This window comes from Miniopterus natalensis, chromosome 14 (assembly GCF_054644295.1).
Source record: "Miniopterus natalensis isolate mMinNat1 chromosome 14, mMinNat1.hap1, whole genome shotgun sequence".
In the NCBI taxonomy this organism is placed as follows: domain Eukaryota; kingdom Metazoa; phylum Chordata; class Mammalia; order Chiroptera; family Miniopteridae; genus Miniopterus; species Miniopterus natalensis.
The window spans coordinates 20898352-20917669 of NC_142094.1; the positions used below are offsets into that span (position 1 = coordinate 20898352).

At 40.8% G+C, this 19318-nt stretch overlaps 2 protein-coding genes across 6 annotated transcripts in view; one reads left to right on the plus strand and one right to left on the minus strand.

The window, feature by feature from the left end:
- Positions 1-428: 428 nt before the first annotated feature.
- ANAPC16 (anaphase promoting complex subunit 16) lies at positions 429-12540 on the minus strand. The gene is made up of 4 exons (XM_016224064.2): positions 12445-12540; positions 7647-7815; positions 1959-2033; positions 429-1259 (listed from the first exon to the last, which is right to left on the minus strand). Exons 2-4 carry the CDS (start codon positions 7786-7788, stop codon positions 1144-1146), a joined length of 333 nt encoding a protein of 110 aa, XP_016079550.1. The 5' UTR covers positions 7789-7815; positions 12445-12540; the 3' UTR covers positions 429-1143.
- The window catches only part of ASCC1 (activating signal cointegrator 1 complex subunit 1), a 75204-nt gene continuing 68202 nt past the window's right edge, over positions 12317-19318 (plus strand). The window contains exons 1-4 of one of the 5 annotated variants that reach the window (XM_087824355.1): positions 12661-12675; positions 13198-13583; positions 14109-14252; positions 15515-15614. In XM_087824355.1, the coding sequence (XP_087680481.1) occupies positions 13529-13583; positions 14109-14252; positions 15515-15614 (299 nt within the window). In that variant the 5' untranslated portion in view covers positions 12661-12675; positions 13198-13528. Of the gene's footprint in view, positions 12377-12660; positions 12676-12817; positions 13584-14108; positions 14253-15514; positions 15615-19318 lie in introns of those variants that run through there. The other 4 variants (XM_087824354.1, XM_087824358.1, XM_087824356.1 and 1 more) reach the window with 4 other exon arrangements.

Here is a 19318-nt window from a genome sequence, read left to right on the forward strand (position 1 = left end):
TGTACTTCTGTAAAGACAAATATTCCTGAGATACAGCAAATCTCCCATTCACTTAGGAGAAATGGTTTTCAGATTCCCGTCTTATAAAAAACAATCTGACCTCTTCTCATATCCCAAATCCCTGAGACTCTGAAAGGATAAAGAGCTATGGGCAGCATGGCTCAGGGGTCAGAGTGTTGGCCTGCACACCGGAGGTCGTGGGTTTGATTCCTGGTCAAGGGCACGCACCTGAGTTGCAAGTTCTGACCCCAGCCCCCGGTTGGGGTGTGTGGGGGAGGCAACCAGTTGATGTATTTCTCTCACTTGGATGTTTTGGATGTCTCTCCCCGCCCCCCACTCTCTCTATAAATCAATGGAAAAAATATCCTCACTCCCTGGGTGAGGATTAATAAAAAATAAAAGAAAAAGAAAGGCCAAAGAAACCAATCTGGAGCCCTTTCAAAGGATTTATTTGCTACAGAATTGCTTGAGCTGACCAACAAGAGGAACTCAGGATTTCTGTGTTTAAAGGATTTTGCTTACTGTTTTATTCTTACAAGTGCTTCAACATTCAAAAAACAATCCTTTTGCCAGCATTTGGCATGTCTAAAAGAGGTTAGAAAAAGTTAGAATCTATAGCATTAGGTGTCTAAAAAATAGAAAAAACCCTAAACATTTAAAAATTCCTCATTTAGACAGGTCCTGAGTAGAAATCACATTTATCAGCAAAAAGAACATTTTAGATCAGAAATACTGACTTTTACATCTCCAGATCCTGACCTGGACTTGACTGGTGAAGATTCCACACACTGCATGAATGTCACGGGAGAAGGCATTCCATTGGCCAGTTCCGGCATGTGACCTACCTGGCTTGCAAAGTTTTATAAATCTCTTAAACCCAAACCTCCTGGTTCTCTGGCACCGACTGTCTTAACCTAATTCTCAATGCTTGTTTAAACAAAAAACAAGAATTTTCCCTGTAAGATCACACATTTAAATATTTGTTGCTTGTGGGTAGATACAGAGAAACCAAGTATTGATGTGAATTAACAATTCAGTGATGGAGCTGTGTGTGAATCTCTGGGTGGCTATGTAAGATGGAAGAAAAGTCCCTCGCTGGCCCTGCACTTGCTGTGCACACCAGAGGTGACCATCCAGGCCAGGTCAACATGAAGAGGGTGTGAACCCTAGCAGCTGCTCGATGGGTTTAAACCGCCACTCATCTGCCTCCAGCTCTTCTACCAAACCAGCTAGTTTTTCCATCCGAGCAACTTGCTGATCTGTAAAGAGTCAAGGAGGTAATATAGAATACAATGTATTTCCCATTACAGTCACCAACCGCTAACATGATGATTGGTTTACAAGTAATATCTATAAGGAGCTTTTCCCCCTCAATATTCTAGTAATGGGGTATTATTCTGTGTTGGTCAGAAGACTTAATCTAAAAAAAAGAAAAGTAGTACTTATCCTGCATGCCTCAGTGACGTGTACTAAAATCCTAGGGTTACAGGCAATCGCAGCTTTCCCCCCAACATTATGCCTTCAATGGTGAATGGTTTGGTGGGAGAACAGTTCCCTGGTGCAGAAATGAAGGCTTGGTGAGGCTTAACGGAACAGAAAGGGTGCCACCAGGATCTCAGAGTCCAGGCAGACCATGAGGAACACAAATACCTGACGATGAAGATGGCACCCAGTGGAGGGTAACAGTAAAGGTTTTCAGAAAGGAGAGGAAAAAGCAACACAAGAGTAGGAAGCATTAACTCCCCTAGAAAACAAACCCTTTTGGCTTCAACTTTAAGTCTTACTGAGGACATTATCTCTGCATTAAGGCTGTAGAATGTTCCTGTCTGCAGGTAATTTAGAAAGCCCATTAAACAGGAGTTTGTCACAAAGTACACTGGCCTTTATGAATCCCCCTCTCTAACCCCAGCTCTGGAAATTTATTCTCACAGTTAAGTACACAACACTCGTGTGCTTACCATGTTTCACCTGCTTCAGTGTAGACGCCACCTGATAGCTGAAAACAGATTCACAGAGGAATCTCTCAGAGCCATCTACAAAGAAAAGAAAACAGTTTTCATCTGTTCTAAGGGCTTTATGGCTCCTGTAAACCAAGTAAACATGTCTATTCTTTCCCCTGCTTTTACATTCAGGGTCTACTTTTCAGTGTTTACAAAGAGGGCTTTTGTTTCATTTAGAACTAACACTGCTCTGTTATAAAAGCTATTTCTTCTATACCTAAAATATTAAAATAGTTCCTCTACCTGTTTAAGAATTTAAAAATAGTGTTTAAAAAAACAAAAACAAGAAACCTCAGTCTGACGTCCTAGTCAACATTTTCCCCTCCCAACCTGATAGTTTCCTAATGTTCTCCTGTTCTGTATGTCAGGCAAACACTGACAGCTGACACATTTGGCCATTTGACCGCTGTGCTATCGAAATACAAAGGTACACCAAAACATGAACTCATTTTCATTCTAAAAAGTCAAGCTGAAAAATAGCTGTTGTTTTTTAGTATATCAAATTACATCACTATGACCGTGACAAAACACTGCTGGGAAATTTCATTCTGTCAACGCAAATTGTAACCTTGATTTTCCAACTGAACCAAAACATTGCAATTTGGATGGCGATAGTAGTACAGTGCAATTTCAGAACCTAGCACTGTACTGGTGCCAAGAACTGGCAACAGGAAGGTAGCTAACCCAGTCACCACAGCATTTGGAAGATGATTGTGAAATATAAGCTAGTTCATGCTATTCCTTGTCAGGCAAGGGCTGATACAGCAAAACACAAAAGGCATAGAGCTCATGTAGGAAAATGTGACTTTTACAAGGGTAGCTCAAACCATTTGGAGAAGGTACTTTATTGCAAAAATCCTAAAACAAATGGAGGGAGAGGACACAGCTGTCTTCTTTTAGGTGGTAGTTCATGCCAGCTCTGCTAGGTGTCAAGCACTCAGCCATCGATCAGGGGTTGATGTGTCAGCCAAGTATTAAGTGATAAGGAGTTAGGACCAACACATTCCAGCTTCATGCTGTCTCACACAAGGCACATCTTATTTCCGAAGTCATGGTAAACAGTACGAAAAACCGCGGACACTATGTCCAGATGGCCTGAATATACAACCGAGAGTGCTCCTTTTGTCTAATAGTATCTTCAAAATGGATGCAAAAAAGGGAAAATATAATTATATTCATACATATTATATATTATTTCAAAATAGAACCCATTTCATAAAGTGATGTACATTTTAGGGGGAGTGTTACATTCTTTACATTCAACCTCTTTTCTACATATTGTGCTACATAAGATATGATCCTATCTTCTCCTCCCACTCTCATTCCTCTGGCTGAATGCAAGTCATCTGTGGTATCATCTAAACTGAGCAAAAAAAAATTATTTTCAATTAAGTGAATATTATACTGACTGTCCAGTTTAAAGATGTAGGTAAGCTAATGATGTCACCGAGTTTTTTAGATAATTAGGCAGCAAGTAACTATAAATTCCACTATGGGAAGGAGGACTGTGTGAACATTTGACAACAATGATGCAGTTTATTATGGCTCTTCTGTGTAGCTATACCAGTGTTCATTATCCTAGTCATACCCTTCTCTAAAGAGTCAAATTATAACTGCAATTTTATTTTAGAAAGAGCAAAGCACAGAGAATTAGAGCTCACTTCTCAGGTGGTTTGATCCTGAACTATACTGAACTTTAAGATCTCAAGGCAGTGGGGATTACGGGCTGTAAGGATCAGGCCAAGATGTATTTGGAAGCTTTTGGAAGTGTTACCTTCTACTTACATTTAATCATTGGTGCTATTAGGATAAAATGCTTAAATTATAACATTTGCATATTTTTCTTGGTAATAAACTTCAAAGCAAAAGGATATAAGCTAATCTTTCAAAGAGGCACTCTATATGCCTTTCTCTATGCCTTTGCTACTATCACTCTGCTGCTCTACAGGCCTATGGAATACACTTTTGCTGATTTGCAGCTCTGTATTAACCACAAAGTCCACTGCTTCTTAGCCACATCCTATTAAGTGTGATATCTGTACTAATCTAAAGCCTGGAATTTCTCCAGAGAGGAGTCAGCCTGAGGCAATCTGTCTTCCATTTAGAAATTGTAATCAAACCCTTTGTAACACACCCAGTAGTAATACATCAGCTTTCCTCTTAAGTGACAAGCAAAGGTTATAAATAGTGAAAAGTTCAGTAAATTGCCCAAATCTAACACCATTGCAACTCCAATAAATAGGATGCTAACAAATTCATTTAAAAGAATATTACCTCACAAGAGGAAATTAGACAATGTCAGATAATTTATGCTTCAGTATACTTCAGATAATTTATACTTCATTTATACTACAATGTCACTAAAATTCAGCCACTTTTGGGCTGGAAGGCTTACTAATAATTGGGTGAGGACAATTTTTTGAAAAATCATATATATATATTTTAATATATTTTTATTGATTTCAGAGAGAGGAAGGGAGAAGGAGAGAGAGAGACAGAAACATCAATGATGAGTCATTGACCGAGCCTGCAACCTGGGCATGTGCCCTGACCGGGAATCGAACCCTGATCGCCTGGATCCTAGGTCGATGCTCAACCGCTGAGCCACGCCCGGCCAGGCTGGGTGAGGACAATTTTAGCCAAGGGCAGGAGAATGCTGAAAACTACTGTATACTGCTTAAGTGATACTGCTTATCAGAGAGCAGGTAGGCGCACAAAAAAGTTAATTCACAAGGTTAACTACAGGTTATTTGGGTTTATTATCCTAGATTTAGGAGGATACAAGATCAAGTTGAACCTGTTCAGATTATAAACAGCATCCAACCTTTGTTCCTTTGAACAGGCAACTCTTCTTACTCTACTTTCAGACTCAAACTACTGTAAGAAAAATGTTTTAGTACATGGTAATATTAATTGCATAACAGTATCACCTATAAGCATGGTAGAAGACGGCTTTCAAATCTAAATTCCTTATTAACTCACATTTAGGAGTACTCTTTTCAATTTAACACTTTAAGAAAAAAATTTTTTTATTGTTTTGAGAGAGAAAGATAGAAACATTGATGAGAGAGAAACATTGATTGGCTGCCTCCTGCACACCCCCTACTGGGGATCGAACCTGCAACCCCAGCATGTGCCCTGACAAGGAATCAACCAGTGACCTTTTGGTGCATGGGATGACACTCAACCGAGTCACACGGGGCGGGGACGGGGGGGGGGGGGGGGGGGGGGAGGGATGATGATTTAACATTCTTGATTTAACCAGGACAGTTCAGGGATTGTCATCTTTAATTTTTCATATTCTGTCCTTAAGTATAAGCAGCTTTAAAATATGAGTGAAACTTTATTTTTTATTTTTATTTACTTATTTTTTAATTTAAAAAAAATTTTTTTTTTTTTAAAAAATATTTCTTTATTGATTTCAGAGAGAGGAAAGGAGAGGGAGAGAGAGAGATAGAAACATCAGTGATGAGACAGTCATTGATCGGCTGCCTCCTGCACGCCCCTGACTGAGGATCGAGCCTGCAACCCAGGCATGTGCCCTGACCAGGAATTGAACCGCGATTGCCTGGATCCTGGATCCTAGGTCGACGCTCAACCGCTGAGCCACGCCTGGCCGGGCTGAGTGAAACTTTAAACTTAAGAGAATCAAAACTGCGCACTGTGAATTTAAACTTAATTCATCCTACACTAGAAAGCCAACACATTCCTCCATAAAGCACATTAAGACTGACTAAAAATGGATAGAACTGTAACTTGTTAGAACATCAACGATTCAGACCAATCTCAGAAGCCTTTCTTTTAATGTTTTAAATAATCTCGTATATACTGACAAAGAATGCTTATAGCTTTGAGACTAAGGGGGTATCTCCAGTATTAAATTCCTCCTGTAGCTAGAATGTAAATGACTTCAATCTTATTCAATCTTAGAGTCCATTGTTAAACATTGATTCCTCTTCTGCTGCTATAAAACTCATTAAGCAATTTAGGTTTTTTTGTTGTTCATCAAGCAATTTAAATGCCTCTGACTTTTGATTTGTTTTGTGGGAAGCTTCCTTAATACCAGGTCTCTGCTACATATAATTGAAGTCATAATGTGTTTTCTGTGTCAAATATGGTAAGCAAAGCCCCAATTACTACCTCCAGATTCTGTGATACTAACCTGAATATTTTGTTAACACAACTGAAGAGAATGAAAAGGCAAAGACACAAACACAGACACTTCAGATGTATCACTATTACCTGTCATCTACTTCACTAATGATTTTGAACCAATTCTAGAAAGCCTTATGGTCTCAGTCTTTCCATATTTTCCTGCCAAAATGATTCTTCTATTTGCTCTGATGTAACCCAAAACTCTGCTTTTTATCTTACCTGATATAAATGAATAAAGATCACCCTCAGAAGCTGACTCCTAACTACAGTTTGTACCTTTCTCAGACATTTTCAGATTAAATACATTTACTGAAATTTGCAATATTAAAGCATAAAAGATCAATATATAATTTAACACAAAAGTGCTAGAATCAAGTAGATTTTGAATTCTTAATGGGTTCTTTGTTGACTTTTTTCAAAGTATGATAGTTTAATAGTTAAGGACCATTTTCATGAGACTCCCCTGGGTGTTACTCAAAATAGATTCTAGCCCAGCTGGCATGGCTCAGCAGTTAAGCATCGACCTATGATCTAGGAGATGGAGGTTCGATTCCCCATCAGGGCACATGCTCGAGTTGCAGACTCGATTCTCAGTAGGGGGTGTGCAGAAGGTAGCCGATCAATGACTCTCTCATCTTTGATGTTCTCTCTCTCTCCCCCTCTCCATTCCTCTCTCTGAAATCAATAAAGACATAGTAAAAAAAAAAAGAAAAAAGAAAAAAGATTCCTGTGCTATACCTAGACTAATTCAGCATCTTTAAGGTGGGCCAGAAATGGGGATTTAAATAAGCTCTTCAGGTGATTTTTATGCTCCCCATTAAGAATGTATTGATGTAGCTCCTCAAGTGACACGAATCTGATGAATTCCAGGTATCAATGCCATTTCATGCTTACTCCCTGTGCTCTGATCTTGCCTAGCCAGTTTGCAAATGTGTGCTGAATAAGATGGCAGATGGTATGATGCAAAATCCAGCTCCAGTGCTAGAAACACCACAAAGCACTGTCCTGCAGTGGGCCAGCACAGTCACCTTCACATATAAAAGTAGTATATTAGTTTTGATTTCCCCTCAGAACCTTTTTGATAGGGTTAATCTATCTTTAGATTAACTACATAAGACAAAATACATCAAACCTACTAATCATAGGGAGACAGGCTGGTGCCAGGATAAAACAAACTGGAGCAGGAGGTCAAGCGTCTTAATTCCTGGCTCCAGTGCTGAATTTGTCTTTAACATGGGCAAATCACTTTCACTTTGCTGGGTCTAAACAACTCTAGATGACCACCTTGTTTTCCAAAGTTTTTTTTAGCTCCAAAGTTCTGATTCTGGAGATTGGTGTTTTAAAAATACTATTTTTAAATGGGGACAAAAGATGAAATGTGGAGCTGAAATCAGGGCAAATTCTTCTCTAAGCCACTTAATGGAATCTTTACAATGAACATTCATAGCAGGTCTGAATCCAATTATCAGCAAAAAAGCAGCTTGAGATCACCTTCTAACATCTCCCCAGCTCCTTTGGGGTAGGTGAAAAGGGCTTTTCGGGGTGGGGCGAGGTCGGAGACACTGAAACCAGATCCAGTGACAGAACTTCCACTGACTCCACCAGCTGAGGAGGATGAAGAAGAGGCGGCCATTTCCTTTCTAGTAGGATTCTCACTTCACTGCAGAGAAAGAAAAACAGCAGTTGGCAATGGGAGTGAGACTGAATGAAATGATCCTAGCTACCATAAAAGCCGCGCATAAGTTTAGCAAAGAATTGGCTTCCTCTTTTCTATCCTCTCTACTCCTGCAATCTTCTATTGATGCCTAAGGCCAAAATGTCAATCAGGATCTTAAGTGAAGATATGTTTATCCTTAGTTTTTCTACTTAAAACACTACCTCCTACCATTAGTAAACTGTTTATGTCACTTGGGATTGACTGTGGGTGATTTATGGGTTAGGAAGGGGGTGAGAGGGCCATGCCAACGTAGTAATTTGACTGAGGAAATAAATTATAGGAGGATAAAACAACTATGCTTCATAGGACAGTTTGTCTTGGATACAGCCTGACCAACCCACAGCAAAAATTCACTTATAAAATTTTCCAAATGAAATTCCAAAATAACACTGTGTTCTGTTCCCAAGGAAGGGGAATTGGTTAGGAAGTACATATTGGCCCTTTCATTAAAATTTTAAAAAAACTTTTCATCCAAGTGTAATATTCAAGTTGATCACTTGGTGGCATCCCAAGACTGGAACAAAATAGCTCAGGAAATGATTCAAGAATTCATGGCCTATTAGGAATACAGCAGCTGTTGAGCATTTCAAAACCTCGCCTTGTCAAAAAATCAAAAAGTTCAAACGCAGCTGAGAAAATCTATACTGAATATCTGACTCCTTACAAAAGTTTAAAACAAAAATACTACCTTTGCCCTAGAAGTTTACATTACACCATACATTTACAGAAAATTCTAAAAAGTGTATGTTTTCTTAAAAATAAAAAGGTCTAGTCCTGTGCTAACATAACTTCCTGCAATTATAGAAATGTTCTAATATTCTATTTCTGCCTGTCTAACATGGCAATCACTACCCTCACGTGGCTATTAAACTAGTGTGATTGAAGAACTGTATTTTAAATTTTATTTAATGTTAATTGAAATTTAAGTAGCACATGTGGCTAGTGGTTACTGCACTGGAAAGTACAGCTCCAGTATTTAGACTAAAAAATGACTTTAAACTGAATTGTATACTTAAAAATGGCTAATGGTTAATTTATGTTATGTGAATTTTAGCTCAATTTAAAAAAAGATTAAAATGACTTCAAATGGATTTTAAAAATGAATTCCCCTTTTAAATGGCCAGAGAATTTTAGCTGACCTTTTTATTTTGCTAGTTGCAAAATGAATATGCTTATTATAAAAAGTTGAAACTTATTTATTTTTATCGAATTTATTGGGGTGACACTGGTTAATAAAACCATACAGGTTTCAAATGTACAACTCTATAATGCTCACCACTCAAAGTTGTCTTTTTCCACAAGCATTTATGCCTTCTTTGCCCACTTCTACCTCCCTGAAACTTATTTTTGAAAAAAAAAAAGAGGAAAAGCTATACAGATATAAATGCTATATATGCCTAATCCAATTTCTTAGCAAGAAAAAGAATATAATGTGCATTTCTGAAAATCTGGCTGGTCTGTTTCCTTAATTCTGTGATGATGATTTAAGACTGTGAGAGAAGCAGACCTTAGTTTCTGATTTCATTATATGTCTATATAATACCGATAAAAACTGCAGTGGGATATGGGAACAGTAAGGCAGCTGCTATAATTAGAATGTCAACCTATGTAAAAATGCAAACTTGCCCGGCCAGGCGTGGCTCAGCAGTTGAGCGTCAACCTGGGATCCAGGTGATCGGGGTTCGATTCCCAGTCAGGGCACATGCCCGGGTTGCTGGCTGCAGCCGATCAATGACTCTCTCATCATTGATGTTTCTATCTCTCTCTCTCCCTCTCCTTTCCTTTCTCTGAAATCAATAAAGATATATTAAAAAGAAAAAAAGCAAACTAATGACACTTTCAACCTTGTATTAGATCACCTTTCCTTCTTCACTCTGAGCTCTGTAACTTTCCAAATTGTATTCCTACTCATAGAGGCAACACCTTTTGAAGTTAGATCCATACTTTGGACCACACTAACTGAAAATATAGCTTGACAAGTTTAAAAGTTCTCTTAAAGAAGAACTTAAGCAGTAATGGACAAGGTCCAAATTTCTAAGCAGATTCCTATTGGGATATAAACAAATTATACAGACAACTTGGCTATCTTTTGTTTTTTATTTTTTATTTTTCAGAAAGAGTGGGAGAAAGAAAAACATCCATGTGAGAGGGACACATGGATTGGCTGCCTCCTGAATGTGCCTTGACCGAGGCCAGGGATTAAGCCTGCAACCGAGGTATGTGCCTGAGACCCTTCAGTCCCACCTTGCTCCAACCACTGAGCCAAACCAGTCAGGGCTACTTAGCTATCTTTTAGAAAATAGCTCAATCTTATCTCCCATTAGTTCAGAATAAAACTCACTGACTGTGAACTGTTTATATACCTCACCTAAGACTTAAACTCTAATCTTTTTCTGACACCTTGATATATGTTTTATTCAGTTGCAAATGTAAGATATACTTTATATTTTGAAATCAAGTTTCTCAGCAGAGCACTCAAGCTGACTACTGCCAGAGTGAGGACAGCTTCAAAGGCTAGACACTGTGTCTTCTAAACTGAATATAATCAAAGAAATTCCCTTTCATCCTATTTCCTTTCAAATTCAGATCATTCGATACACAAAACAGCCAGGGTTGAAAACTGGAGTGCAGAATTAGCACAAAGCTAACTTTAACATAAATAAGCAGTTGGCTCACTTGGTTGGAGCATCATCCCTACACCAAAAGGTTTTGGGTTCGATTCCTGGTCAGGGCACATACCAAGGCTTTGGGTTTGAGCCCATGTGTAGGAGGCAACTGATTGATGTTTCACACATTGAAGTTTCTCTCTCACTAAAAAAATAAAAAAAAAGAGGGCTCAGATTCTGAAGCCTCTAGGCTTTTGTTCATGTCCTGGTTTTGCTACTTGCTATATAATCCTGGACAAATCACTTAATGTCTCTGTTCCTCAGCTGCCTTATTTCTAAAATGCGGATAATAGTACCTACCTCAGAGGTGCCATGAAGGTTAATATAACTAAAGCACTTGGAACAGTTACAGGCACAGTAAACACTTAATAATATTAGCTATCCCAAATCACTAATGAGTATTTACTTTTGAATCTCTTCCCCCCCCCATGCAGATAGCCTTTTCATACTTATTATGTCCTAATACGCTCATGGAAAAGTTCTAAACCTCTCCGTTTGACATTGAGTCAGCAAGCTCCTAGGGTCTGCTCAGGAAGAGGAAAAATGCCCTCCAGTAACATAGAGCTCATGATCTTAGGAAGAACCCTGAGATCTAGGAAGGGGAGGAGTTGTCTTTCTACCTTCAGGTCCTAGCTCAGAGTTCTGGTCAAAATGGCCAAGTAGAAAATAATAATGAATGTCAACTGTAAAAAAAAAAAAAAAAAAGACTTGGCACAGAACCTGGATCACAACGTTTCCTGCATGAATGATGAATAAATGACAGAATACAGTGCTACCAGCTCAGCAAAGGTTACGAAGGGGATAGAGAAGCTTGGTGTCATGAGGGTTGGCTCATTACTGTTTTCTTTTTTAATATATGGATTAGAGCAAGAATACCTCCTTGCCCACTCATTAAAAATTTTTTTTTATTGATTGATTTCAGAGAGGAAAGGAGAGGGAGAGATAGAAACTTCAGATAAGAGAGAAACATGATTGGCTGCCTCCTGCATGCCTGGGTCAAGCATGTGCCCTGACCTGAATTCAAAGTGCCCAGACTAGAATCCAAATCAAGACCTCCTGGTGCAAGGGAGGATGCTCAACCACTGAGCAACACTGGCTGGGCCACTACTGTTTTCTTTTCTTTCTCATTCTGCAGATCTATTTACTCAACCCTCTCCCACTAGGCTGCCAGGCCCAAAGTAGGTGGCTCAGTAAGATTTTGTTGAATGAGTAAATATTGATGATGAAGTAACCTGGGGTTTGGCCTTATCAGACATCCTCATGGGGTAGAAATGCTACTTTTGGGGGACACAGAATGGCTGTGTCCACACTAAGATGAGTAAATATTTACTTCACGTATGACAGGGATGACCTTGTATGCATAAACTACTTTCCTTCCTAGCAGATAGTAGATATATGCTTATTTTGTTTAAAAAAAAAAAAAAAAGATTCCTTCCTTTTGAAAAAGTCTTATTCAAAAGATAGACGCCGAAAGAGGTACTGTGGTACAGTGGCAAATTATTATAAGCAATCATTAAATTCCTTCATCAAATCGTTTCACTGCGTCCCGCTTAACTAGCTGGATTACCATTCAAACAGACGCTGCAGCTAAAACCAGGTGGGGTGGAGAGAAAGGAGCTGCGGAGGGAAAGGAGTCAGGACGCCGGAGGCTGCCCAGCTAATTCCGAGCCACGCTCGCCGCCCAACCCCCACCCGCTTCCCAAGGGGCCAGCGCGCATGCGCCACCGCTAGGCGCGCTTGCGCACTCCCCCGTCGCGGCCTAAGGAAATTCCCTTTCACACGCCCTCTGCGGCAGGCTCCTGTTTCTCCTAGCTGCTCCTTTTTACTAGTCCCTGCAGGTAGGATCCCAAGGACGAGCTCCCTTCCCACCAAGCTCCCGCGGGTCCCTGAGCCCTCGGCCACTTACCTCGGCGATTTTGGCACTTTCCCCGACAGCCCCGCCCCCAGGGCTCAGCCGGAGCGGCGGCGCAGTGGAGACGAGGACGGCGGCGGGCTCGCGCCCGACAGTGGGGGGCGTGGCCGGGGCGTTGGGGCGCCGAGACCGCGCTTCCGGAGAGGGCTTCCGGGTCCTTGTTCGCCGCTCCCGGCCCGGGTTTACCTGCAGCCTCCGCCTATTGAGTCGCATTGGCGTACTCGGGTTTTTCTTTTTTTCTTTTTTTGCTCGCTTTAATGATGCAGGGCTTTAGCTTTCCCCACGACATGGCAGACCTTCTGCTTTCCTGTCCCTCTCCAAACCATCACGAAGCCGGGTTCAACTGGGTATTCCCCCTTCCTTCGGAGCAGTTTCCTAGCCCAGGGCCGGGTCGGGAGGCAGACGAAGAGTGTGCTGTCTCTGAGGCAGCTCTCTCTTCTCCCCGAGCTCCTGGCCTGAGCGCCTGACCTTGACATTAAAGCCTTTTGAGGAGGGCCCTTTTTTTTTTTTTTTTTAAAGAGGTCCTGAGGAAATAGGGCACTAGGGTGGAATGTCATTATTAAACTATTGCTAATTATGTCCCCTCTTCTCCCATTCAAGTCTTTTTCCTCCTGTGTTGTTATTTCTCATAACACGAAATCTCTCCTTGGTTCTGTAAGCAAAGTACCCATTGAAGTGACTTGCTGAGGGTTAGGCTGAGTATTAGTGTATTTACTAAGGATTAACCTCTTTTCTTTGGAACTTTAGGTATTTTGGGCTTCAAGACTATCCCACCTATGTGGTAGGAACATTGGTTGAACTTAAACACAGCCAGCCCATAAGCAACCCTTGTTTCCTGAATTATTGGTCCATTAAGTTGTGACTGAAAGCTTGGCTTCACAGTGAGTGGTGTACATTTTGTGGGGCAGTGGTCTATGGAAATTGGATTCCTTCCCTCAGCAATGTGTTGTTTTGTTTTTTTTCCTTTTTGTTGAACAAAAATTTTGGTGAACAAAATTTTACAGGTTTCAGGTGCACAACTCCACAAAACATCATCTGTACGTTCTGTTGTGCGTTCACCACCCCAGGTCAAGTAGCCATGTGTTGGTTTGAAGAACCATCTTGGTTAAGTCATATTTTAACTGTTTTCATAGGTAACTAGATCTAATTGTTAGGTGTATATTTCAAGCGCCTCTGAAAGTACTAGAGGCTTTTTTCTTCCTTGACAGATGAGTGTATTAAATATCCCTAATTCTCTTAATTATCATGCTGCATAGAAAGGGTGAAATGCTTTGCAAATGGTTTAACACAGAAGGTTGCATTTTACTCCTTTTAGGTTAAAGTAGTAAACAGACTTGTATTCTTTCTTTCAAAACCATGGACGGGCTGTTTATAAAGGGTTCAGTATCTTTTAATCACCTCTTTTGGACTGCTGAATAGTTTACAAATTTCTGGCTAGAGTGAGCCAGGAATGATATAATGTAGTGGGAAATGCAGCAATTGACTTAAAACAGTTTACAAATAGGGGAGGTCTAATGGAAACTGCTGCTTTTGCTTAGAATGTACTGTGAACCGATGCCCAATTATGTCCTTTCAGGCCTATGTAATGATCCACATAATAGAGATAGGATTTTTCTTTCTGATAAAAAGGTAAGGCGATCATTTTTTTTTTCTTTTAGGACTTCACTGGAATATTGTTTGGGAAAGTATCATGGAAGTTCTGCGGCCACAGCTTATAAGAATTGGCGGACGGATTTATAGGAAGAATCCCATTCAAGAACAGACTTACCAGCATGAAGAGGAGGATGAGGACTTCTATCAAGGTAATCCTAGGCGCTCTATCAAGGTCATCCTAGTGGCTCTATCAAGGTCATCCTAGGTGCTCCATCAAGGTCATTCTAGGTGCTCTATCAAGGTCATCCTAGGCGCTCTATCAAGGTCATCCTAGTCAGATTAGGAGTAGTGTTCTCTGTATTGCAGAAGCAGCTCTTTGTTTTGTTTCAATGTGTTTGTGCGTACTGAAATTTGAAGTGATTGGTTTATAGCTCCATTTGTGTTGATGTTTAAGGGGATAGATGTGTTTGAGTTTGATGAGGTGTTCTCAGTTATAGTTCATAAGTCAAGTTACGTTTCATCTTTGTACAGAGGCTTAAATGTAATAAGGGGTAATTTTAGTTAACTGTTAAGATTAACGATTAATATTCTGTGACAAAAGTAACTTCCTTTATTTGTAAAGTTGTAAAGTAATATATATGTTATTGAAATAAATGAACATATATAAAGTATTTTATCCAGTGCCCAATAATGTCAGCTGTTATTATTGTTGTTATTTTTCTCTTCTTTGCAGTCATATACAGGCAGTTCCAAATGAACAACTTTATTGTTATGTAGGGATAGTTTTAAGAAATAAACTAAATAGGATGGATTGTAAATATTTTCAGGCTAATTAACTTGGGCTTGGGTTCAGTGCATAAATTGGCAGGGCCTTTCAGCTTCTCTGCTTTCTTTTCCTTTTCCTTTATAAGCTTTTTCATTGGGCCCTAAGCCTTGGGGGTTAGTCAACTCCCTGATGCGCCCCATTATTTCCCTTCAGCCTTGGGGCCTTTGAACTCCTTTATTTCATTTTGTCTCTGCTGTATGGAGTAAGTTCTCCCAGTATCACTCCTACTTTTTTCACTGAAGGAATTTTGTGTCTTAAAACTAAAAACAACTGAGTTGTACATTTTAAGAGGATGAATTTAATGTTACGTGAATTATATCTTCATAAAAAAGTAAATAGTAAAACTTTTGTTATTATGTCTTAGCTTTCTGGGAGAAAACAGTTGGGAGAAACAGTGGTATGTACATCCGAATTTTCCAGGGTTCCAAAACTGGAAGATTTAAAATAGTCATGAGTTTTTTATTCTAAGAGCAGGTCATAAGGAATGTCAGAGCAGGGCTCTGCAATGTAAAGTGTCAGGCTGTTCTGTGTGTGTGTGTGTGTGTGTATTGCTTTTTTTAAACCTAGAGAGTGGTTGTCAGCTGGGGAGAAGACTGTTATCCACAGAGCAGCAGTTCTATGCAAGATGTTACCATTTCTGTGCAGGCTTCGTGGAGTGTGCAGATGAGCCCTGTGATGGCTATGAGGTGGTGCAGACCCAGCAAGGTTTCCAGTGTACTGTGAAGGCCCCCAGCCTGCTCTACAAGTGAGTGAGCCCCTGGGCAGCTTCATGGGGAGGCTTTCTAGGAAATTCAGCAGGAAGCTGACTGTTTTCTCTTCCACATTTAACTGCAATGCTTGATTACTAATGACAAAATAGTTTAGTGTTTTATGTCCTAGAATTTTTTTTTAAATCATTTTTTAATTTTTTAATTATAGTTGACATACAATATTAGTTTCAGGTGTACACCCCAGTGATTAGACATTATACAACTTACTAAGTGATCATACCAATGAACCTCATACCCATCTGACACCATACCTAGTTATTAGAATATTATTGACTACACTCCCCATGCTGTACTTTACATCCCCATGACTACTCTGTAACTACCAATTTGTATTTCTTTTTTCCCCCCCCAAAAATATTTTTATTGAATTTTAGAGACAGAGGAAGGGAGAAAGGGAGAGAAAAAGAAATATTGATGTGAAAGTGGAACATCCATCGACTGCCTCCTGCAAGCCCTTTCCAGGGATTGGAGCCGGCAACCAGGCATGTGCTCTGGCTGGGAATTGAACCAGCAACCCTTTGGTGAAGGGGACAACACCCAAGCAACTGAGCCACACTGGCCAGGTCCCAATTTGTGCTACTTAATCCCTTTTTCACCCATCCCCCTAGACCCTCTCCTACCTGGCAACTGTCAAAATGTTGTCTGCATTTAAGAGTCTGTTTCTGTTCTGCTTGTTTGTTTATTTTGTGATTTTTTAGAGATTCAGTTGTTGATAGATACATTTTTATTGCCATCTTATTCATTTTCTCCTCCCCTCTCCCCCTCCTCCTCCCTTTAACATTTCATATAATATTGGTTTGGTGGTGATGAACTCCTTTTGCTTTTTCTTGTCTGGGAAGCTCTTTATCTGTCCTTCAATTCGAAATGATAGCTTTACTGGGTAGACTAATCTTGGTTGTAGGTCCTCGATTTTCATCACTTTGAATATTCCTTGCAAATCCCTTCTGGCCTGCAAAGTTTCTGTTGAGAAATCAGCTGACAGTCTTATGGGAGCTCCCTTGTAGGTAACTGACTGCTTTTCTTTTGCTGCTTTTAAGATTCTCTCTTTGTCTTCAACCTTTGGCATTTTAATTATGATGTGTCTTGGTGTGGACCTCTTTGGGTTCATCTTGTTTGGGACTCTCTGCACTTCCTGGACTTGTATGTCTCTTTCCTTCACCAGGTTAGGGAACTTTTCTATCATTATTTTTTCAAATAGGTTTTCAATTCCTTGGTCTCTCTGCCTCTTCTGGCACCCCAATAATACGAATGTTGGGCCTCTTGAAGTTGTCCCAGAGGCTCCTTATACTATTTTCATATTTCTGGATTCTTTTTTCTTTTTGCTTTTCTGGTTGGGTGTTTTTTGTTTCCTCATGTTCCAAATTGCTCATTTGATTCTCAGTGTCCTCTACTGTACTGTTGATTCCCTGTAAATTATTCTTCATTTCAGTTCCTGTAGCCTTCATTTCAAATTGGTACTTTATTATGTTATTGATTTTCTCAGTTATTTCCCTAACCATCTGCTTAAACATCCTTATAACCAAAATTCTGAACTCTGTATCTGTTAGCTTGCTTGGATCTATTTCATTTAGTTCCTCTTCTAGAGATTTCTTCTGTTCTTTCCTTTGTGACATGTTTCTTTTCCTCTGCATTTTGGCTGCTTCCAGGTGTTTGTTTCTATGTATTAGGTAGAGCTGCTATGTCTCCTGGAATTTGTAGAGTGGTTTTGTGTAGTAGGTGTCCTGTAGGGTCCAGTGGCTCAGCCTCCCCAGTCACCTGAGCTGGGCCTTCTAGGTGCTTCCCTGTGTGGGCTGTGTGCACTGCCCTGTTGTAGTTGAGCCTTGGTTGCTGTTGGCGTCCCTAGGAGGAACTGACCCCCAGGCCAATCAGCTGTGAGGACCAGCTGCAACTACAGTCAGAGAGCTGCTGTGCTGGAGACACCCCTATGGAGCAGGATTTACTTCAGTGGAGCTTTGGTTCACCAAGTGCGCCCCTTAAGTGTTTCACTCGTGGCTGTGGTAGGGCTGTAATCCAGCGTGGTCGAGTCTGACCACCAGGTGCACTGTCTCTGGGGCCTCCCAGGAGGTGCAGGCCAAGGTCAGCCACCACCTTTGCTCTTCCTGGGGCTACCCTGCATGAGCTACGAAGTGATCTGTAGATGAGTGCTACTTGTGTTGGGCTTGGAGGTGCCCAGGCAAGGCCAAGCTGTGAACCAAGGCCGGCTGCTGCTAAGTGCCTTGGCCTACTTTGAGAGAGGTATGGGCACGCTGAGGCCAGATGCTGCTTGTTTGAGAGATTTTGGGAAAGTCTGAAGCATGAGCCAAGATAGGCTATGGGTATGGAAAAGCCACTGGAAACAGCTTGGGTGGGCTAGAAAGTTGGGTGGGGCAGGGCCTCAGGGAATTACCACACCAGGACAAACAGTGTTAGCCAGGTTGATGGAGACTCAGATATGGTGTCTGTTTGCCAGCTCTGTGAGGACAAGGGGGTTTCAGGAAAGGAACAGTGGCCTCTGTCAGCACTTCTGTCTGACAGAAAGCTGCCCCTCCAGCTCTTGCCCTAATGCCAGACAATTCAATTCCTCCCCATATGTCCCTGGTGCCTTTTGAGCTGCTTGCCCCAGTGCTGGAGCTCTGAGGGAGTGAGTCTAAGTAAGTCCTGGCTCCGTCCCTTTAAAAGGAATGTCTGGGACTCCAGCAGCCCTCCAACTCACTCAGCCACAATCCCCGCTGGTTTTTACAGCTAGAAGTTATGGGGACTTTTCTTCCTGGCACGGGAACCCTGGGCTGGGGGACCTGGTATGGAGCTGGGACCCTTAGCTCCTTGGGGACCTCCACAGCTGAGATATCCCTCTCAATTTTCCTCTACACATGGGTGTGGGGTCAGCCCATTTTGCATCTCTGCCCCTCCTACCAGTCTTCATGTAGCTGCTTCTTTAAATCCCTAGATGTAAGACTTCCATTCAACCAGATTTCAGACAGTTCTGTATGATGGTTGTCCTGTAGTTCAGTTGTAATTTTGATGTGGGAGGATGTGAGTACTGCATTTACCTATGCCGCCATTTTGACTGGACTATATCCTAGAATTTCTATGGACTGATTGCATTTCAATTTTATTATTCTGTATGTATCGCCAAGTCCTATTAATTTTGCCTCTTAATTTTGAATCCACCACTTTCTTTGCTGCCACCCTGCTGCCTCTTCTGTGGATTACTTCAAATAGCCTACTTGCTAGTCTCCACATTTATTCTTGCTCTCCTCCCAATTAGTGCTTCACATTGAGGGTGGGATGATCTTTTAAAGAGGCAAATCTGATTACATTACTACCTCTGCTTAAAATCTATTAACACCCTTCCATTGAAGATAGAATTCTGTTCCATTAGAATAGTGGCCAAAATCTTGAACATGACTTAGCAGGCCCTGCAGTTTTCAGTCTCAACTCAACGCCACTTTCCCAGCTTTGCACTTAAGCCCAACTGGTTTTCTTTTCTAATGTGTCATGCTCCTTCCAGCCTTAGAGCTTTGGCAGATACTCTTCCCTTTGTCTTATAATCTCTCCTTTTTTCTTACCTAGTTATATTCTTCCTTAGGGAAGATTGCTTTGACAGCATTTTCCCCATCAACCACATTCATTATCCTACTATATGTTTTCATAACACCTTCTACTTTACCTTTGTAGCATTTCATAGTCTTGTGTTTAT